Source organism: Lasioglossum baleicum, chromosome 8, assembly GCF_051020765.1.
Source record: "Lasioglossum baleicum chromosome 8, iyLasBale1, whole genome shotgun sequence".
In the NCBI taxonomy this organism is placed as follows: Eukaryota; Metazoa; Arthropoda; class Insecta; order Hymenoptera; family Halictidae; genus Lasioglossum; species Lasioglossum baleicum.
The window spans coordinates 4,915,921-4,935,106 of NC_134936.1; the positions used below are offsets into that span (position 1 = coordinate 4,915,921).

General features: G+C 39.4%; 1 protein-coding gene across 2 annotated transcripts; it reads left to right on the plus strand.

Moving 5' to 3' along the window:
* The first annotated feature begins 889 nt into the window (after nucleotides 1-889).
* LOC143211222 (uncharacterized) lies at nucleotides 890-2,695 on the plus strand. 2 transcript variants are annotated; one of them, XM_076428688.1, is made up of 3 exons: nucleotides 890-1,090; nucleotides 1,307-1,647; nucleotides 1,718-2,695. In XM_076428688.1, the coding sequence occupies exons 1-3, from the start codon at nucleotides 1,028-1,030 to the stop codon at nucleotides 2,565-2,567; spliced, it is 1,254 nt and encodes a 417-aa protein (XP_076284803.1). In that variant the 5' UTR covers nucleotides 890-1,027; the 3' UTR covers nucleotides 2,568-2,695. The 2 variants fall into 2 exon arrangements, with proteins under 2 accessions (XP_076284803.1, XP_076284802.1); XM_076428687.1 differs by having other exon boundaries at nucleotides 985-1,647.
* Nucleotides 2,696-19,186: the final 16,491 nt, after the last annotated feature.

A 19,186-nucleotide genomic window follows, 5' to 3' on the forward strand; every position in this document is an offset into this window, starting at 1 on the left:
TAGCACAACGAGAAAACCGCATACTGCCAATTTTCCTAGTACAAATTGAAGCAGGAAGTGATCTCGCAGAATTAAAAAACATCAGATATATCTTCCATCACTCTATCAAATGGGAAAAATTAAAAAAGAAAGGGGTAATGCAATGTAGACGTTGCCAACGTTTTGATCACACAGCTGCAAACTGTAATTTAGCTTATCGGTGTGTGAAATGTGATGATGACCATGCTCCGGGAGAGTATAAAGTGACAGCGAACCCTGAAAATCCAGTAGATACAAAACCTTACTGTGTAAATTGTAAAACAATTGGACATCCAGCATCATACAAAGGCTGCCCAAAACTGAAAGAATTCCTACAACAGAAATTGAGTTCTAAAACTGCAAGCCAAGACAGAGCGCCCAGAAAAATTATAAACCAGGCCCTGTTACAGCCTGGAATCACTTACGCTATGGCCTCAGCAGAATCCAGGGACAGGCGAACACACAGTACTCAGCAACAACCCACTAATAAAAACGAACAGTCGCAATTCAAACCAACTCAAATAGACCAACTAGAAAACCGTACAGGTAACCTTGAAAAATCTATATCTGACATAAATAAGAAATTAGAATTGTTCAGCTCACAACTGAACCAACTGATAACAATCTTTTTAAATGGCAAATAATTACCTGGTCAGAAACATTCCTGAAATAAATCTAAAGATCATCTCCTTAAATACAAACTCAATAGTCAGTAACCTTAAAAGAATAGCTCTAAACTTGATCCAACGAGAGAGCAGTACCGCGTGAAGACCAGTTTTCGTCCGTCGCTGCGCATCTTCGTCCTAATTGGTAATACTCCCACTCCATGCGTTCCCTTCCCAATGCACAGCGCATGCGCGCAACGGCACCGAAGTGACGCCACGTGCTGCAGCGCCGCAAACCGTTTTGTTCGCAGCTATACCGGGTGTGGTTTGCTTTTCAAAGTGTGTTTTTGGCGGTTAAATTTTAAAGAGTTACAAGTGATTTCAGGATTTTCAGGGCATTTAAAATGGAAGAGGAAGTTCCTGGTCCATCCCATATGTCACCACCAAAGAAAAATCCGCCAGGGAAGGTAAGTTCGTATTATAAATATTTATTATGCATGCTCATGCATGGCTTTTGGTTGTTTTATTTATTATGCATGATTGGTGTTTGGCTTTGTGTTTCTTTTTCTATTTAGTTTGTGCTATCTGCTCAAAAGCAGATGCTGGTAAATCTGTATAAGCATGTCAATACAGTGAACCCAGGCATGACATACAAGTCTATCGTCCAATCCCTTTCTAAACAGACAGGAATTGGACGGGATACTGTATGCAAAACTCTGGCGGAGTACAAAACAACAGGAAACGTGACATCGCCAAATAAGAAGAAGCGAAGATTGAGCATATTGGAGAAGACATCGGAAGAAGACCTCATAGCCATAAAGAGGAAGGTGCACAGCTTTTGGTTGAATCGGGAGATTCCAACGTTGGACAAGATTCTAGATGCTATTAACAACGATGAAGAACTTCCTTCGTTCAAGAAGACAACACTCCACACGCTTCTAAAATGTATGGAGTTTAAATACATTGTGAGGAAGCGCAACAGCGCCCTAATTGATGAACCCCGTATTGTATATTGGCGGCAACAGTAAGTAACAATCAACATACATTCAAAAATGTTTTTTATACTATTGTACACTATACAATTTACATTGTAGGTACATCGAAAGAATAAGGACCCTACGTGAAGAAGGACGCCCCATCTACTACCTCGATGAAACGTGGATCAACGCCGGGGACTGCAAGAGGAGATTGTGGGTGGATGCAAGTGTCAGCTGCCCAAGGAACGCCGAAGAAAGGGGCTTATCGATAGGCATACCTGCTCCCACCGGAAGAGGTAAGCGTCTAATTATTTTACACGTCGGGTCAGCAGACGGATTTGTACCTGGGGCCCTCCTTTGTTTCGAGTCGAAGAAAGACTCTGCTGATTATCATCATGAGATGAACGGGGACACATTTTTTGAGTGGTTCTGCAAACTTTTGCCCATGCTGCGAGATGGGGCAGTTATTGTTATGGACAATGCGCCATACCACAGCGTGAGGAAGGATAAGTATCCAACGAAGAGTTGGACACGGGATCGAATCATCACGTGGCTCGAGGGTAAGGGGGAACAGGTGAATCCACGGAACGTCAAAGTTCAGTTATTAGCTTTAGTTGATAAATATCGGCAGCCTAACATCTTTGTCATCGATGAATATGCCACAGAACATGGATGTACCGTGGTACGCCTTCCCCCTTACCACTGCGAGCTAAACCCCATTGAGCTCGCATGGGCAAAAGTTAAGGAGTTTATCCGAGCGCGGAATACGACATACAAGTTAGCAGATGTCCGCGAACTTGTACACGAAGCCATCGAAAATGTGTCCACCGACAATTGGCAAAATTTCATTCGCCACGCAATAAAGGAGGAAGACAGGCTCCACGAACTCGACCATATTACTGATTCCGTGTTGGAAGAAAATGGCGAGTTGTTGGAGACGTCTGATGACTCGGACATCGACGTGTAAATTTTTTATAAATAATTTGTAAATATGTATATTTAATTTCTAATTTAATGTAATTTAATGTAATTTAATGTAATTTAATGTAATTTAATTTAAGTTAATGTAATTTAATTTAAGTTAATGTAATTTAATGTAATTTAATTTAAGTTAATATAATTTAATTTATAACATTTATAAATCGCATTCTTGGCGGACGGCTTCACCGTCAATAGTTGTTATTATTTGAATGCCCACACCAGTCATCCTTTTCCATTTATTTTCCTACATAGTTGTAAGTTATAATTAGTAAATAGTTTGTAAATAGTTGTAAATTATAATTTGTAAATAGTTGTAAGTTATAATTTGTAAATGGTCTGTAAATTGTAATTTGTACATGTTTTGTAAATATTAATATATGAATGTAAATAATAACATATATGAAAATAATGTACAAATTATGTTTTAATTTAAATAAAATATATTAATTCATTATATTTGCAAATAGTCGCGATTTTCTATTCCCTATAATGGCCTATAATTTCATCCTAATTCATTTCATTTCTGGACACCGCGTATATGAAACTTTCAGTCGAGACAGTGGGGAGTGCGTAGTGGAGTGGGAGTTGGGAGGCTCGCAGCAAGGCGCTGCGATCAGTCGAGCTGCGCGAAACGGTACTGCTCTCTCGTTGGATCAAGTTTAGTTAAATTAATAGAAGATCATAACCCGGATATACTGTTACTAAATGAAACACACTTAAAACCGAACCACGTTATTTACCTAAAAGACTATCAAATCATAAGAAACGACAGACTTTCCGGTAAAGGTGGTGGAACAGCCATCATTATTAAAAACAACATCAAATTTGAAACAATAGACTCTAAATTCAATTACTCACGGTTGGAAAATACAGCAATAAAACTAAATTTGAAAAATGACAAAGTCCTTGTACTGGTTGCCATCTATGGCAGAAAGGGAAAAAACTCAGTTTTCATAAACGAATTAAATAATCTATGTACAGAACTAAAAATAGACTCTACCGACGTTTACTACATTTTAGCAGGAGATTGGAATGCTAAGCATACGTCGTGGAGTAATAGGAAAAACGATGAGAGAGGTATAGCAATTGAGACATGGCTCTCCAACCACGACATAGAATACAAAATGAAACTTTACCATACCAAAACCCCCACATTCCCTAAAAATAAATCGTATATTGACTTTTATTTAGCTGACGCGAGATTAACGTTCAGGGGTGCACAGAAAAAGAAAATAAAAACGATCACATTTCCCAGCGACCACGAAGCATGCCTTGCCTCAATTAAAGTGCCTAATACACACTTATTGCCACCTGACCAAGACATACACAATAACAACATACTGACTAAACTTAACGTACAAAAGTTCCAAAAAATCCTAAATAAACTCCGACTGGACATACAACCAAACTGCAACCTTACATTAGACCAAATTCACGAGCAGTTGACTATTATCCAGAATGAAATTTTGAACGCTGTCAATCGAGCCACACCCAAACATAAACCAACAAACTCGACAGACAAATATATTAATAGGAAAATCAAAAGTCTTCAACGTACAGAACACAACCTAATGACTCAATTAAGAAAATTACGTAAAATAATTAACACAAACTCTTACACAGAACATGCCATCCATAATATTCAACATATGATCGCCGCCACTAGAAAAAAACTGAAACAAGAGGTAGAAAAGCAGGTTAGCAACTACTGGCTTAATCGTGTCAAAGCTATCAGTCCACGAAACCCAAACCGCATGTTCACCGAAATAAACAAACTATTTCGCAATAAAGGGAAACAGAGTTTACCAGAATTCAAAATTAACCAAGACAGAACAGACTTGATTAACACAGCCGGCCTAGACCCAAGCTCACTTGACAAAGACGGCAACAACCTAATCATCAAAGATAACACCCAAAAAACGGACATACTCGCAGCCCATTATTCTATTGCTAGTGACCAGAACAAAGCACTTAACCACCCCAGCTTTAGAACCTTAATCGAAAAAGAAGCTGCAACAACAGAACGCGAAATTGCCACCACACTACCGAAAACCATCTGCACCTTCAGTGACACAAACCCGTTTATAGCTCCGAAACAACCGGAATCAATGACAACACCATATTTTACAAAATACTCAATAGTTAAAAACAAATTCAAATACCTCAATAACAAGAAATCGGCCGGAAATGACCAACTCTCTAATTATGTACTCAAAAAGATCCCAAATAATATCATATGGGCGTACACAATCCTTTTCAACAATTTGCTAAATTACGGCGTATTCCCGGAAGAATGGAAGGCCGCCAAGGTAATTTCTATAGCTAAAAAAGGTAAAGATCCTACAAACCCAAACAGTTACCGCCCAATCAGCTTACTCCCGAACATAGGAAAAGTATATGAAAGAATCATTAACGATATAATGACAGATATTTGCGAACACAAAGACATTATTCCGGAAAACCAATATGGATTTAGAAAATATCATTCCACAGTACATGCGATTAACAAATTATCCTCCGACGTCAACTGGGCCCTGAACAATAACGACTGTGTAGGCGCCTGTCTCGTGGATTTAGAAAAAGCGTTTGATACCGTTTGGCTGGATGGCTTGACTTGCAAACTTAGACGAAAAGGATTCCCATTATTAGTAATCAAATTAATTATAAACATGGTGACAAACCGATCATTCCGAGTAGTCAGCAACAAGAACTCCATCTCTAGAGTATTTATAATAAAAAACGGACTTCAGCAAGGCACCATACATTCACCCGTACTTTTTAACATATACACAAGCGATATCCCGAATCTCTTTGGGCCCGAGAGAACAGGCTGCTCAATAATTACCTATGCCGACGACCTTATTTTATACTACGCCGGTAAAAACCCATGCAAAATACAAGAAGTTCTACAGAGTGCAATCAACAGCATTTTCACATATTAAAAATCGTGGAAACTAAAAGTCAACACCGACAAGTGCGAGACCATCCTTTTCCGACCCTCCTGTCACACGGCTAGACTCTGCGTTACGAAAAATTATAAAACATTCAATTTGATTAGTGACGCAATCGCAAACTCCAAAATTCCGCACAAAGATTCGGTAAAATATCTAGGACTAACAATTGACAATAGATTTCTACTAAACTCTCATCCACTAACCCAATTGCAGAAAGCGAAGAAGGTATTCTTCGCCTGCACAAAACTATTTCGATCGGGAACACTAAGTAAGGAAGCAAAACTAATTTGCTACCAGCTATTAATCAGGCCCATCCTGACCTATGGCTGCGAGATGTGGTACAATATTAGCGCCTCCATTATGGAATTGATCCGCATCTTTGAAAGACGCTGCCTCAGAGCATGTCTCAGCTTATACAGATCCGCTCACTCTGATTATAAAAAATACGTTAACAACGAAACACTATATAATAAAGCCAACATCAATAGAATTGATAACTTTATAATCAAATTAACTAGAAATTACTTTGCCAACACAAAACAAATCAGAGAAAATAGCCTAATTTTCCCTATAGCTTTTCCAGACGAAAATTACATTAGAAAATCCATAAATACCGGTTTTTTGCCACCAGAAGCCTTTATTTTCCTAGACGAACATGGTTTCATCCAAAACAAGAATGCAATCCCCCTATTGTACCACACACCGCGACATAGATCCAGGAAATCCATCACATTCACTCCTCCGGAGCATGGCGAAATCACAACCGAATACGGGTTTCGATACAGCACTTCAATCCCTGATAGAGATCGCTACGAAACTAAAGAGTTAGATTATAAGAAATTCTGGTGGTTAACCGACAGATATAAACCACCGTAGCTCATACTCTCTCCTACATGGAACACCAAAGTGCAATTAACTACACAGTATTAAATGTTAAGTTTCAAAAATTATATTTACCCACACTCTTCAGGTTCATAATTATATTAAATTAAGATAAGATATGTTAGACATCGGACTTATAATATATAAAACATTGTAATATATAAAGACTGACGATGTAATAACCAAAGACTTATAGCGCGCAACTGCGACTAATATAAATTAAGATATATTATGATAACATAGTTAGGATATATTATATTATATGATCTCTTGTTCTTTTTCTTCTTTTTCTCCTCGCTCTGTAAATAGGCTCATTGCATCACTATCTCACCTGTAAATAGCATCATATCATTATTTCACCCATATCTCACTTGTAAATATACATCACCTCACCGCCCATACCATTCACCCTGTACTATCATCCAAAAGTAAGCTCCTAGTTTTATAAGGCGTTTTTCGGGAGCAATATAAGTGCAAGTTAAAATAAATACGGCTGTGAACCGAATTTTTATATTACTGTGATACCTAGTAATTAATACGGGGAGTTCAGATAAACTGCTCCTCGACGTACAAAACCGTCACAAGTAGACCTCTAATGTGCCTTTACATTAGTAATAATTAGAAATTTATTTAGCAATAAGATACTTTTCGTTTAGTTTTTTAGTATTCAACCATTGTCAAACATTCTTATGCCTGAAATGAACAATTTTTAAACAGCAAAACAGCTATGCCGTGGACTCGGGTTCGAGTCCCGTCGTGGTAACTTTTTTTATACTTTTTTTAGCTTTTTACATTAGAGAGAGAGAGAGAGAGAGAGAGAGAATATTTATGGATTTTAATTTATGGTGTTAATTAAAGATAGCATTACAACACATATACGATTATTAATATGTGCTGTAGAATGTTAATGTCAATACTGATTTGAACATTTTATGATAAGAATAGGAAAATAAGAATGTTTTACGTCATGACAATTTTTCAGCAGTATTCTGAATTTTGTACCTACGCCGTTGAGTACCCTCACTGAGTACCCTAGGGTACGTCTGATTCCCTCTCTTCGTCACGCGACTCGAGTAGTGGGGGTGACTGCGTCGGCCAATAGAACGCTCTAGTCGAAACTGCGTGTGAGCCTAGGCGCCCCCCCCCTCCAAGCCAACCAATCGGGTGCGCATTCTTGCCTACGTCACCGCATTCCTGCCAGGGATCTTCTCCTCAGCTCACAACAGTACATATATCGCACAGAACACAATTCTTCTTTCTATTAAATCGCATTTCTTAGGTCAAACAATTGCGTTTTGTAATGTATAATCACATGTAATAATAAAGTAAAATGTAATAACGTTAAAAATTACTTAATATACACCAGCAGTAAAATCAATAAGTATAACTTTCCTCTTCACAGCAGAAACGTCGAAAAAATTTTGACAATGATGTCCCACAATAAAATAATCTGAAAAAATTGACGACACTGCCTGCTGTAGTACTTTATCAAGGAACCAAACAGTAGAATAGCATGTTTTCATATTTTCTAGAAATCTGCATTTTTCCGATTTTTGGGGGGATTTCATTGTTTACGACCACAGTTTGCAACCAAAAAATCTGAAAAAATTCTATAAAATGCGTCTTAGGATCCAAAATATGTAACATTTTTTTAGAATTTTAGAACGTATTTGAAACCGGAAAATTGCGCTCGACTGTGCAACAGACCTAACGGTTCTGGAGAAACGATTACACTGTCCAACACCAAAGTTTTCAATATACTGTTGGGTCCTTCTTATAGAGTTTTTTGCGCTGATTCCGAATCTGTCCTCAATTTTTCTTCTATACGCACAGTTTTTGAAAAACATGGCTTTGAAAAAAAAACATATTTTTCAACTTTAAACAAATATTGTGGTTATTATAAAAGATATTGAATTGTTCTTTACAGCAAAAGATTCTGTAGACTTTCCGGAATACAGTGATATCCAATATTAATACATTATGATTGTTTAAACATGTTTAAACAATGATTAAAGACGGAGAGACACTACTTTTGCACCAATTTTTGAGGATATTTTTCAATTTATCTCAAAAAATTAGGGTCCACCGGAAAATCGAAGTATACCACGCGATAGAGCAGACTTTTATCTTGAGAAACCACCCTTTCAAGTTTGTAACGTCGACGTTTTTTTCGAACCAGAAAACAAAATAACATCGCCCGACATGAGTCACCAGTGGCGCGGCGAGGCGGCCTTCGTCGCCGATTTTCACTTTTGGCCCACTGCAGTCCGCGGGGGTTGCTCATCACTGATTTAAATAAATAAATTTATATATTTTTCCATTTGTGAATTATATTATTCTAATAATTTATTGTGAAAATAATTGTTTAAATAAATAAAAACAAATAACAAATTTGTATAGATTATAGAAATCTATTTATTTTAACAATAAATTATTGAAATAACAATTCAAATAATGAATATATGGAAACAAATTATAAAAATTTATTTATTTAAACAATTATTTTAACAATAAATTATTATTGAAATAACAATTCAAATAATTAATATAGAAACAAATTATAAAAATTTATTTATTTAAACAATTATTTTAACAATAAATTATTATTGAAATAACAATTCAAATAATTAATATAGAAACAAATTATAAAAATTTATTTATTTAAACATTTATTTTAAATTATTAAAATGGTATTTCAAACAATAAATATAGAAACACATTATAAAAATTTATTTATTTATAAATTGTTTAAATAATAAGTATTAGGTAGAACACAATATACAGGGTGTCCCAAAACCCCTTCGACTCCGGGAAATGGGAGGTTCCTTAGGTCATTTGAAGCAACATTTTCCTTTGCACCAATGTCAGCCGGGGCTTTGTTTAGGAGTTATTAACGAAAAACACGGACCAATCAGAGCGCGACCTAGACGCGCGATGGCACGTTCAGTCTAGCGCGCCGGGAGACGAGCGTGGTGTAACGCCGCGATGCCGTAACGAACAAGAGTCTCTCGAGATTATGTGAATCCTCCCCGATTTGGATGAGCTTTGGATATGTTGTCAAGACCATGATTCTGAACAACATTTCCTTTAGACCTTTTGTCGGTCGCGGAAGAACTTTACTTGTCAATTCATATGGGTGGATCTTTTTACCCGACTTACGGCAACGTTACCCGAACGAGAGAAGAAGCAGAAACTGATTGTATTGAAAACTCACTTATTCAGCCGTAAATCCATTTGCTGCTTCGAAATGTGTGTCACTGGGTCACTCGGTACAGATGTCTTCAGGTATACGACAGTACCGAAAGCTAAGGGACGTACGGCCAGGTCGACGAACTGCACAGCCGGTGGTAGAAGGCCTAAGGGATGCGCGGTCAAGTCGACGATCCAGAATTTCACTTTCACTTTCGAATCGATAAATAATTCGTATGTTTATTTCACACAGATGACTTGAAATTTTTCCACACTCACAATCACTGTTCACATTTGTCACCACATAGTTATGCACTAATAATAATTGCTTAAACTAATTAATCGATTATTTAATCTAATCACTAGACCGCGGATCTTTATGTAAAATGAAAGTTGGCTGCCGCTATTACAAGGGACAGGAGCCAGACAGATATTTGATTCTTACTGTGATCATTTTAAGAAGTTGAAAATAATACATTGGTGTTTTGAAATTATTTAAATCTCTCTAGTGTCTTAAAATGCACCTACTCATGTTTGCGACAAATGCATGAAATCCGCAGTCTAGTGATTGCATTACCTGATTGTTGTGATTTGTGCAGCAGGACAAGGGATATGGCAATTATTATTAGTGCATAACTATGTGTTGACAAATGTGAACAGTGATTGTGAGTGTGGAAAAATTTCAAGGCATCTGTGTGAAATAAACATACGAATTATTTATCGATTCGAAAGTGAAATTCTGGATCGTCGACCTGACCACGCATCCCTTAGGCCTTCTACCGCCGGCTGTGCAGTTCGTCGACCTGGCCGTACGTCCCTTAGCTTTCGGTACTGTCGTATACCTGAAGACATCTGTACAGTTCGTCACCGAGTGACCCAGTGACACACATTTCGAAGCAGCAAATGGATTTACGGCTGAATAAGTGAGTTTTCAATACAATCAGTTTCTGCTTCTTCTCTCGTTCGGGTAACGTTGCCGTAAGTCGGGTAAAAAGATGCACCCATATGAATTGACAAGTAAAGTTCTTCCGCGACCGACAAAAGGTCTAAAGGAAATGTTGTTCAGAATCATGGTCTTGACAACATATCCAAAGCTCATCCAAATCGGGTAGAAGATAGTACTATCGATCGATTTACAATTACAAGTTTTTACAATTATGTATCTCGTAAACTAAAGCCGGCCGACAAAAACTGTAAAGGGAAATGTTGTTCAGAATCATGGTCTTGACAACATATCCAAAGCTCATCCAAATCGGGGAGGATTCACATAATCTCGAGAAACTCTTGTTCGTTACGGCATCGCGGCGTTACACCACGCTCGTCTCCCGGCGCGCCGGGCTGAACGTGGCATCGCGCGTCTAGGTCGCGATCTGATTGGTCCGTGTTTTTCGTTAATAACTCCTAAACAAAGCCCCGGCTGACATTGGTGCAAAGGAAAATGTTGCTTCAAATGACCTAAGGAACCTCCCATTTCCCGGAGTCGAAGGGGTTTTGGGACACCCTGTATAAGGAAGTGGATATAGTATCAGAGAAAAAAAATTTTTTCAAAGTCATTATTTAAAGTTTTCAAGGTCACGGATGTTTTTTCTATCAACAACTGTTTATGCTATATATAGATTCTTAAAGAGAAAAAAGACAAATTCAACGATATATACAGGGTGTCTCAAAATTAGGTCCGGAGCCGAAAATGGGAGGTTCCTGAGATCATTTCAAGCGACATTTTCCTTTGAAAAAATGTCGTCCGCGGCTTCGTTAACGAGTTATTAACGAAAAACACGGACCAATCAGAGCGCGAGCTAGACGCGTGCAGCCCGGCGCGCCGGCAGCCGAGTGTCGGTGGCACGCCGCGATGTCGTAACGAACAAAAGTTTCTCGATGATGTGAATCCTTGCCAATTTCGATAAACTTTGGATATGTTGTCAATACCATGATTCTGAACAACATTTCCCTTTACAGTTTCTGTCGATCGGCTTTAGTTTACGACATTATTGTAAAAATTTGTAATTGTAAATCGATCGATGTACTATTTCCTATCCGATTTCGATAATCTTTGGATATGTTGTCAATACCATGATTCTGAACAACATTTCCCTTTACAATTTCTGTCGATCGGCTTTAGTTTACGATATTATTGTAAAAATTTGTAATTGTAAATCGATCGATGTACTATTTCCTATCCGATTTCGATAATATTTGGATATGTTGTCAAGACCATGATTCTGAACAACATTTCCCTTGACGGTTTTTGTCGGTCGGCTTTAGTTTACGATATTATTGTAAAAATTTGTAATTGTAAATCGATCGATGTACATTCTATCTCCTCGCCGATGTCGATGAGCTTCATTTCAAAGGAAAAAGATATTTAAAACATCGAATTTATAACATATTTCAAAGTCATCGAAATCGGTGAGGACCCACATCATCGGCAACTTTACCCGAACGATAGAAGAAGCACAAACTTATTGAATTAAAAACTCACTTATTCAGCCGTAAATCCATTTGACTACCACATACAACCACCACACTTTTACATAATTGTTGAACTCGTAGCACACTTTTATAACTCGTATCGATATCGAACGAAATTACTTACTCCGACGCGGAAAGAGTTCCATGCTATCCAAAGCTTATCGAAATCGGACAGGAAATAGTACATCGATCGATTTACAATTACAAATTTTTACAATAATATCGTAAACTAAAGCCGATCGTCAGAAACTGTAAAGGGAAATGTTGTTCAGAATCATGGTATTGACAACGTATCCAAAGATTATCGAAATCGGATAGGAAATAGTACATCGATCGATTTACAATTACAAATTTTTACAATAATATCGTAAACCAAAGCCGATCGCCAAAAAGTCTAAAGAGAAATGTTGTTCAGAATAATTATCTTGACCACATATCCAAAGCTCATTGAAATCGGAGAGCATTCACATAATCGAGAAACTCTTGTTCGTTATGACATCGCGGCGTGCCACCGACACTCGGCTGCCGGCGCGCCGGGCTGCACGCGTCTAGCTCGCGCTCTGATTGGTCCGTGTTTTTCGTTAATAACTCGTTAACGAAGCCGCGGACGACATTTTTTCAAAGGAAAATGTCGCTTGAAATGATCCCAGGAACCTCCCATTTTCGGCTCCGGACCTAATTTTGAGACACCCTGTATAACGTCTATTTATGTCAAGATTTAAAAAATTCAAAATTTTCAAATTTGCTGCGCCTCATTTTCCCATGATTCAATCGGCCCCAAAATTTTTCCCGATCATTTTCTCAACATTTGTTACAATTCTGGTTTACGGGACCAAAAAATTTCATGGTCGAAAAATAAGGTCCACCGTAATGTACATATAAGTAAATTACGAGAAGCAGTAAAGGGTGCTTAACGTCGAAGAAGAAAATCCTGGTAATTAAAACTTAATATGTACTACATTCCACGTTATTAGAGTAATTGTAGTTTAATTATGATACATTTTATATCAACATTTTTTATTTACACCTAGAAACGCCACTGTCTCGGAAGGAAATGGACATTCGAGAGAAGCAATAAAATTAGAGCAACATCGCGAAAAAAAATGAGTTTGCAATAACCTCAATATTTTATGAAATTCTATTATAATTATAGTTATGACTGTATTTTTTTATTATAGGAAGACAGAAGATCAAATAAACTTGTGTATGCTAGTATAAAATCAATTTATATATATATATATACAATTTATTTTATTATTTGTTTGACAACTAATAAATCTACAAATTGTTTCATAAACTAAAAAATACTTCCTGCATTTTCGTATTCTCCAATCAGTCCAAATAAATACCATCAACCTGTTCTCGATCATATACCAATTTTTATTAATGCAATTATGACAGTAACAAAACGTTTCTATTTAAAATGAATACATATTTTGAACATAGTTTTAACATTTTTAATTTTTTGGAGGGTTAAAAAATGTAATTAAAAAAGTAATGAAAAATAAAAATAAACAAAATCCTCGTTGCACGGGGACTCGAAGGCTAGCTCCAGATTGCGATTCATACGCTCGACGGCTCGACAGTCGAATTTCAGTTTCGTTTCCGTAAGCCGTAAAGCAATACAACATGGCAACATGGCAAGTTCTAAAAATAGATTGTGGCTGGCACAAGCGCACAAGCAGCGCACACGGATATAGTAAAGGTACGCTGGTGAGTGTTGCGCGCGGGCGGGCGCGTTGCTAACACTCTGCTAACACGATACATACAGTGTCTTCTGCACCGACGAAATGCCGTCGGTGGCCTCCTGTTTCTCACTTCAGTCAGAATATATTCTAGAGGGCGTAAGAGAACACCGAAAAATTCGAGAGACACCAACTCCCATAAGGCTGGCAGTCTTTAATAGTATCTCGTCGGTGATCTCGTCTGTGCTAACACGCGAATTTTATGCGAGTTCGTTCTAAGAGCCTCGTGGAACCTAGACAAAAAAGTCCATAAGATGCAATGTCTGTAGGGATCTTAATGTTTTCTATCTCTATATGTAGGTATGAAGAATGGATGTATGCCTAATTAAATGTATACATATACACTACTGTGCAAAAGAAAGAAGCACCTGGCCATATTTAATAGAAAAGCGTAAAAAATCAAATAAAACACAGTAAGTTTTGAAAAAGTTAATTGAATAATTCTGAGAATATGTGTTATTTCGGATTATCTAATACTGTAAATGCAATAAATCAATCATTGTACAATACAATTTCTATATAAAGGTATTGTTTGTCATTATATCTTGTAATTATACTGGGTGCTTCTTTCTTTTGTACAGTAGTGTATGTGTGTACGCATGCATGTATACCATGCAACACAGTCCAATGCCGTATTTTCACTAAAGAAGAAGAAGCACAACTATTTTTAAAAAAATCATCTACTTCTATTCAGCCTAAACCTCTTTGCTCCACTTTAGTTTTTCTTTTGTCTGCTGATTCATTATGCGAACTGTTAAGGAAGGTAACTGCTAAAATTGTATTTAACGACATCTGTGTAATGTAAACGATAACATCTGTAAAGCTAGACCTCTGTAAACACTTGCCTCATGGTTCAACTAGTCAGTAGCCTTTAAGCACGCATATAGACAAGGTCACAATAGTCCGATTCATACAAGTGATTTATCAAATAAACTTGTAACCGTGTCGGTCACATATCGACACTTCGCGAACGTAGAAGATAGGAATTGTATTTACCACGACGATCTATGACGTCATATGCGATCCTCGTCGTAGAAAAGGATCGCAAGATCGCCCCACTAATCATAGTTGCGTGCGCATCGATCCCCTCTCGATAATCATCGAAGGAGATCGATGAGGGCCATGGAGAACTCACTCTACGTCTGGAAGCGATCTAGTGAGCACGCGTTCGCGAAGTGTCCGTTCGACGATACCCGGTGCGTATTCGGGAGGCCAAACCGTCCTGTTGTACTAGACAAACCGTCTAGCCAACCTCGTTACGTACGCGCCTCAAACCGAGGAGTCGCGATTGCAAACCGCTTCGTGGCACAGTCTAACGTATCACAGCACGCGTAATTTGAACGTAACAGCGTAGTAGTCATTTGCGTCAGATTATTGATGTAAAATAACGTAGCTCCGAAATGTGTAATTTGCTACAAGCAAGCGGGAATTTAAGAATTTATTGAAGTTTCTCTTCTCATCGTATTGGACTGCGAGTCTCAACTATTAGCTTCACGAAAGTCGTCATGCGGACACTCCGATATATTTAGTGGCTTCAACAGTGTGTGGTTCGCGGCTAGATTCGGGAACGTGTCATATCACCAGATCAAGCATCTGAAATTCCATGTAGATCAGACCTCTGCACTACTGGGTTTCATTATTGTGTCGATCGTCTTTGAGAGGCAGGTTCTCGAATTATTCGGTTTTCGGTATAATCTTTGGATCGTCACTGCCAAGGGGACTCTACTGACACTGAGAGTTGCTCCGAGGTCACGACTGTGCTGAAGGGCAACTTGTAAGTGTTCCGGAATTTCCGAGGTATCGTGATCGTTTCTATAAGTGCGTATCATCTGAGCAGTCAGCAGATCGTACGAGTAGTAAACGAGTCCAAGTCTCGTTGGTGTTTAAACATCTTAGTTATAAAGAAGCGTGATCGCTGGTACTCGTTGACCATGTCTATCCATACTCGGCCGGACTGGATAAATGCTCGTGCTTAGCAATCACGATTCTGTCGTTAATAGGATCATTTCCCATTCGTGCGTATCATCTGAGTCATCAGCAGACCGCACGGGTAGTGAAACGCATCCTCCGGGATTTTCGTTATATAATTAACTTACACGCTGTGTGAGCTATATTCTCTACTTTACCTTATGTGTTACACTGTTGACCGCCACTCTAGTCATATCGACACATTCCGAGGGTTATGCTCTGTATAATTGAATAACATTTACTGCGTAGCGACCAGACGTGGATTCTCAGCGATTATCCGCCGACGGGGTTAGATCATTGTCCAGTAGAAGTAATTTCGTGCAGATCGTAAGTGCAGTCGCACTCTGTAAGACTGATAGCGTAAGGCGTGGCTACCGTATTACATTTAACATTGTTACGAGATCATAATTAATCGTTGTATTGAGACCTAGTTCAATATACCCTCCTTTTACCAGATTTCGCTTACGAATGTTTAACCTTCCATCCAAACTAATCCGCTATCCATTGCATGGAGGCTCGACTCCACACATTCTCAATTCAATACTTCAATTTGCATATCTCTTCAGCCCATCTGGCTAGCTCGATTTAATAATAGATAAGTAATCGAATATACAATTACAAAGGAAATATACGGTTACATAATTGGCGCCCAACGTGGGGCGGTTTAGTTTGGACGAACTGAATGTTCGATAGCGAAGCATGAGTAAGGTGCGGAACCGAAAGTTAGGGGGAACTTTAAGGTCGAAAAACACAGAAAGTAATACAATAATGTCGAGCTCGCGTATTATGCGAACACCACCTCCCGGGACCTCGGGTAATACTAATAACGTGTCCGACTCTGCAGATATAGTAACCGTACAATCTCCGATCACTATCGAACATACCCCGGGGTCTAGCGCTAATCACGACAGAGAACAAATGACGGTTATCATTCAGGAATTGCGGGAAGAGATAGCTAGTCTTAAGAATCAATTGAGACAGGTACAGAGACAGTTAGACGACCAAGTAGGGAATGACGAGCTATATGAACGGGTAACAGAACATAAGATAGAGATGCGTGATTGGCGACGCGATATTGAGCAGAGATTAGAACGGGAGGGTAAAGTTCATGCGGAAGAAATAGCAAAAGTCCGGAGGGAGGCCCTGGAAGGATTAGAGACTCTCCGTGCAAATCAAGAGACGCTCCGGACGAGCGAATATCCAAATGCCAGACCGTACGAATGTGAAGAACGAACGCGTCACCGTGACCATACAAACAACCATCAAGAAGTCCAACATGGACCTATCGAACGGAATATGCCGCCTCCTGCGTTCCACAATACAATTGGGTCCCGATGGACGAGCTATAATGACTCCGCGAGGCTCGACGCAACAATAGCTGCGGCAGCGCGACCGTTTCGAGTGAAGCCCCAAATGCCAACCTTTGAAGGCAAAACCACCGAGAGACCGGCAAAGTACCTGCGAGAAATGAAAAGATTTGTAGAAGCAACACGGCTCCCGGATGATGAACTAAAATTCATCATCACTCAGTCTTTAAAGGGTAATGCCGGAGAATGGTGGGATATTATCTCGGATCAGATCACTACGTGGGCTCAGTTCGCAAAGGCGCTGCTCGATCGATTCTGGTGCTCGGCGATTCAAAGAAAGATCCGTGATAACCTCAGTATCGGGGTATATCGCCCAGAGGCTGGTTCTTCTAGGGTCGCTTACGCTATGAAATTGATAGGAACAGCACGCGACCTGCTGCCACGACCGACTGATGAAGAGATCGTACAGACGTTGGCACGGCACTTCACACAGGCAGTTGATGACTGCGTGCTTGGCCAAAACATTTGTACGATAGACGCCTTCTTATCACTACTTGAACGCTTCGATAATGGAGGAACGGTCAATCGGCAAAGACAAGATGAACGTCCTACTAACAACGTACGCGATTGGAATCCCCGTAATGGTCTAGACCGTACAAATCAGGTACCAACGGGAGTTCCACGAACAACAATCCAAGGCAGGTCTAACAACGAATACCAACGACCAGTAGGAGAATATCAACGAGCAAATGCAGAGCCTCAGAGGTCAAGATACGACAATGCTCGTCCCTGGCAAGATCAGCGACGACCACATGACGAAAACACTCGCCCATGGCAAGAGTATCGTAGGCAACAAGACCGCCCACGAGAAGGAGGGCCAAGTCGAATACGAGCGGTTCATCTTGAGGAAGAGACATGCCCAGAGGACGAGGAACCTGTCGAAGAAACAGACATAATCCCGGGAAACGACTAGGGATGTCCTCGAATACATGCCTGAGTAACTTCCCCTCTCAGGTGGATGACATCCTGACCGAACTACGTGGGGAAGAAGTTCAGCTACAGATCAGTTCATTGTTCCCAGATACTCGCCGGGAACTACTAGAAGAAGGATGTACGACACGACCAGCTAGAGGAATGGACCGTTGCCCTGAATTACAACTGAAAATCGAGGATATCCCTGTAAAGGCCTTAATTGATACAGGTAGCACCGTCACGGCAGTGTCGGAGGCGTGGTACAACATGCACCAAGAGATACTACGTAAATGCCCAACATTGCCGGTAACGGGGGCATTTGTAATTGGAGCTACAGGAAGCAAATCTGCCCGACTAAAGAGGCAAATATGGGTTAGACTCGGCTATGAGGACGAAATCATTGAAACGGCGGCAATTGTAGTCCCAGGACTGATTTGTGAAGTAATTCTTGGAGTGGATACATTACGACGGACAAAAGCCTTGCTAGACTTTGGACAGGAGGCACTCTCACTTAAGACAAAAGACGGCCAGATCACCATCAAAATGACTAGAGAAGCAGACGCGGAGATAGCCATACGAAGACTCGACGAAGCCACGAAACGAAATATCGTGCCGCAGAAATCCGAAGATGAAATCATAAAATCTATATTAGATCCGAGTCCAGCTAACATTGAGCAAAAGGCAGTACTGCAACAAGTCATCGAGGCATACCCAGAGGTATGGAGAGAAGATATAGGACGGGTGACATGCTATGAACATCATCTTCACATGAAGTCGAAGGTACCATATTGGAGCAGAACATATCCAATCCCATTGAAATATCTTGAAGCAGCGGACGCTGAAATACAAAGAATGCTGACAAACGACATAATCCGTCCAAGCACGAGCCCATACATTAATCCGGTGGTTCCTGTATTGAAGAAGAACGGATCATTGCGACTATGCCTAGACGCAAGAAAACTGAATGAATTCCTCATCGAGGACCATGAAATGTCAGAAACACCGGACGTCATTTTTCAACGCTTCAAGAAGGTAGACTTCCTAACAAGCCTAGATCTAACAAACAGTTTCTGGCAGATTCCGCTAACACCAGAATCAAGGAAATATACAGCGTTTATG

What these genes read in the sequence shown, in the direction of transcription:
- LOC143211222 (XM_076428687.1), top strand. Translation starts at nt 1,223, where the DNA reads ATGCTGGTAAATCTGTATAAGCATGTCAATACAGTGAACCCAGGCATG. An exon ending in ATTGTATATTGGCGGCAACA is followed by an intron (nt 1,648 to 1,717) that starts GTAAGTAACAAT and finishes TTTACATTGTAG; the next exon opens with GTACATCGAAAGAATAAGGA.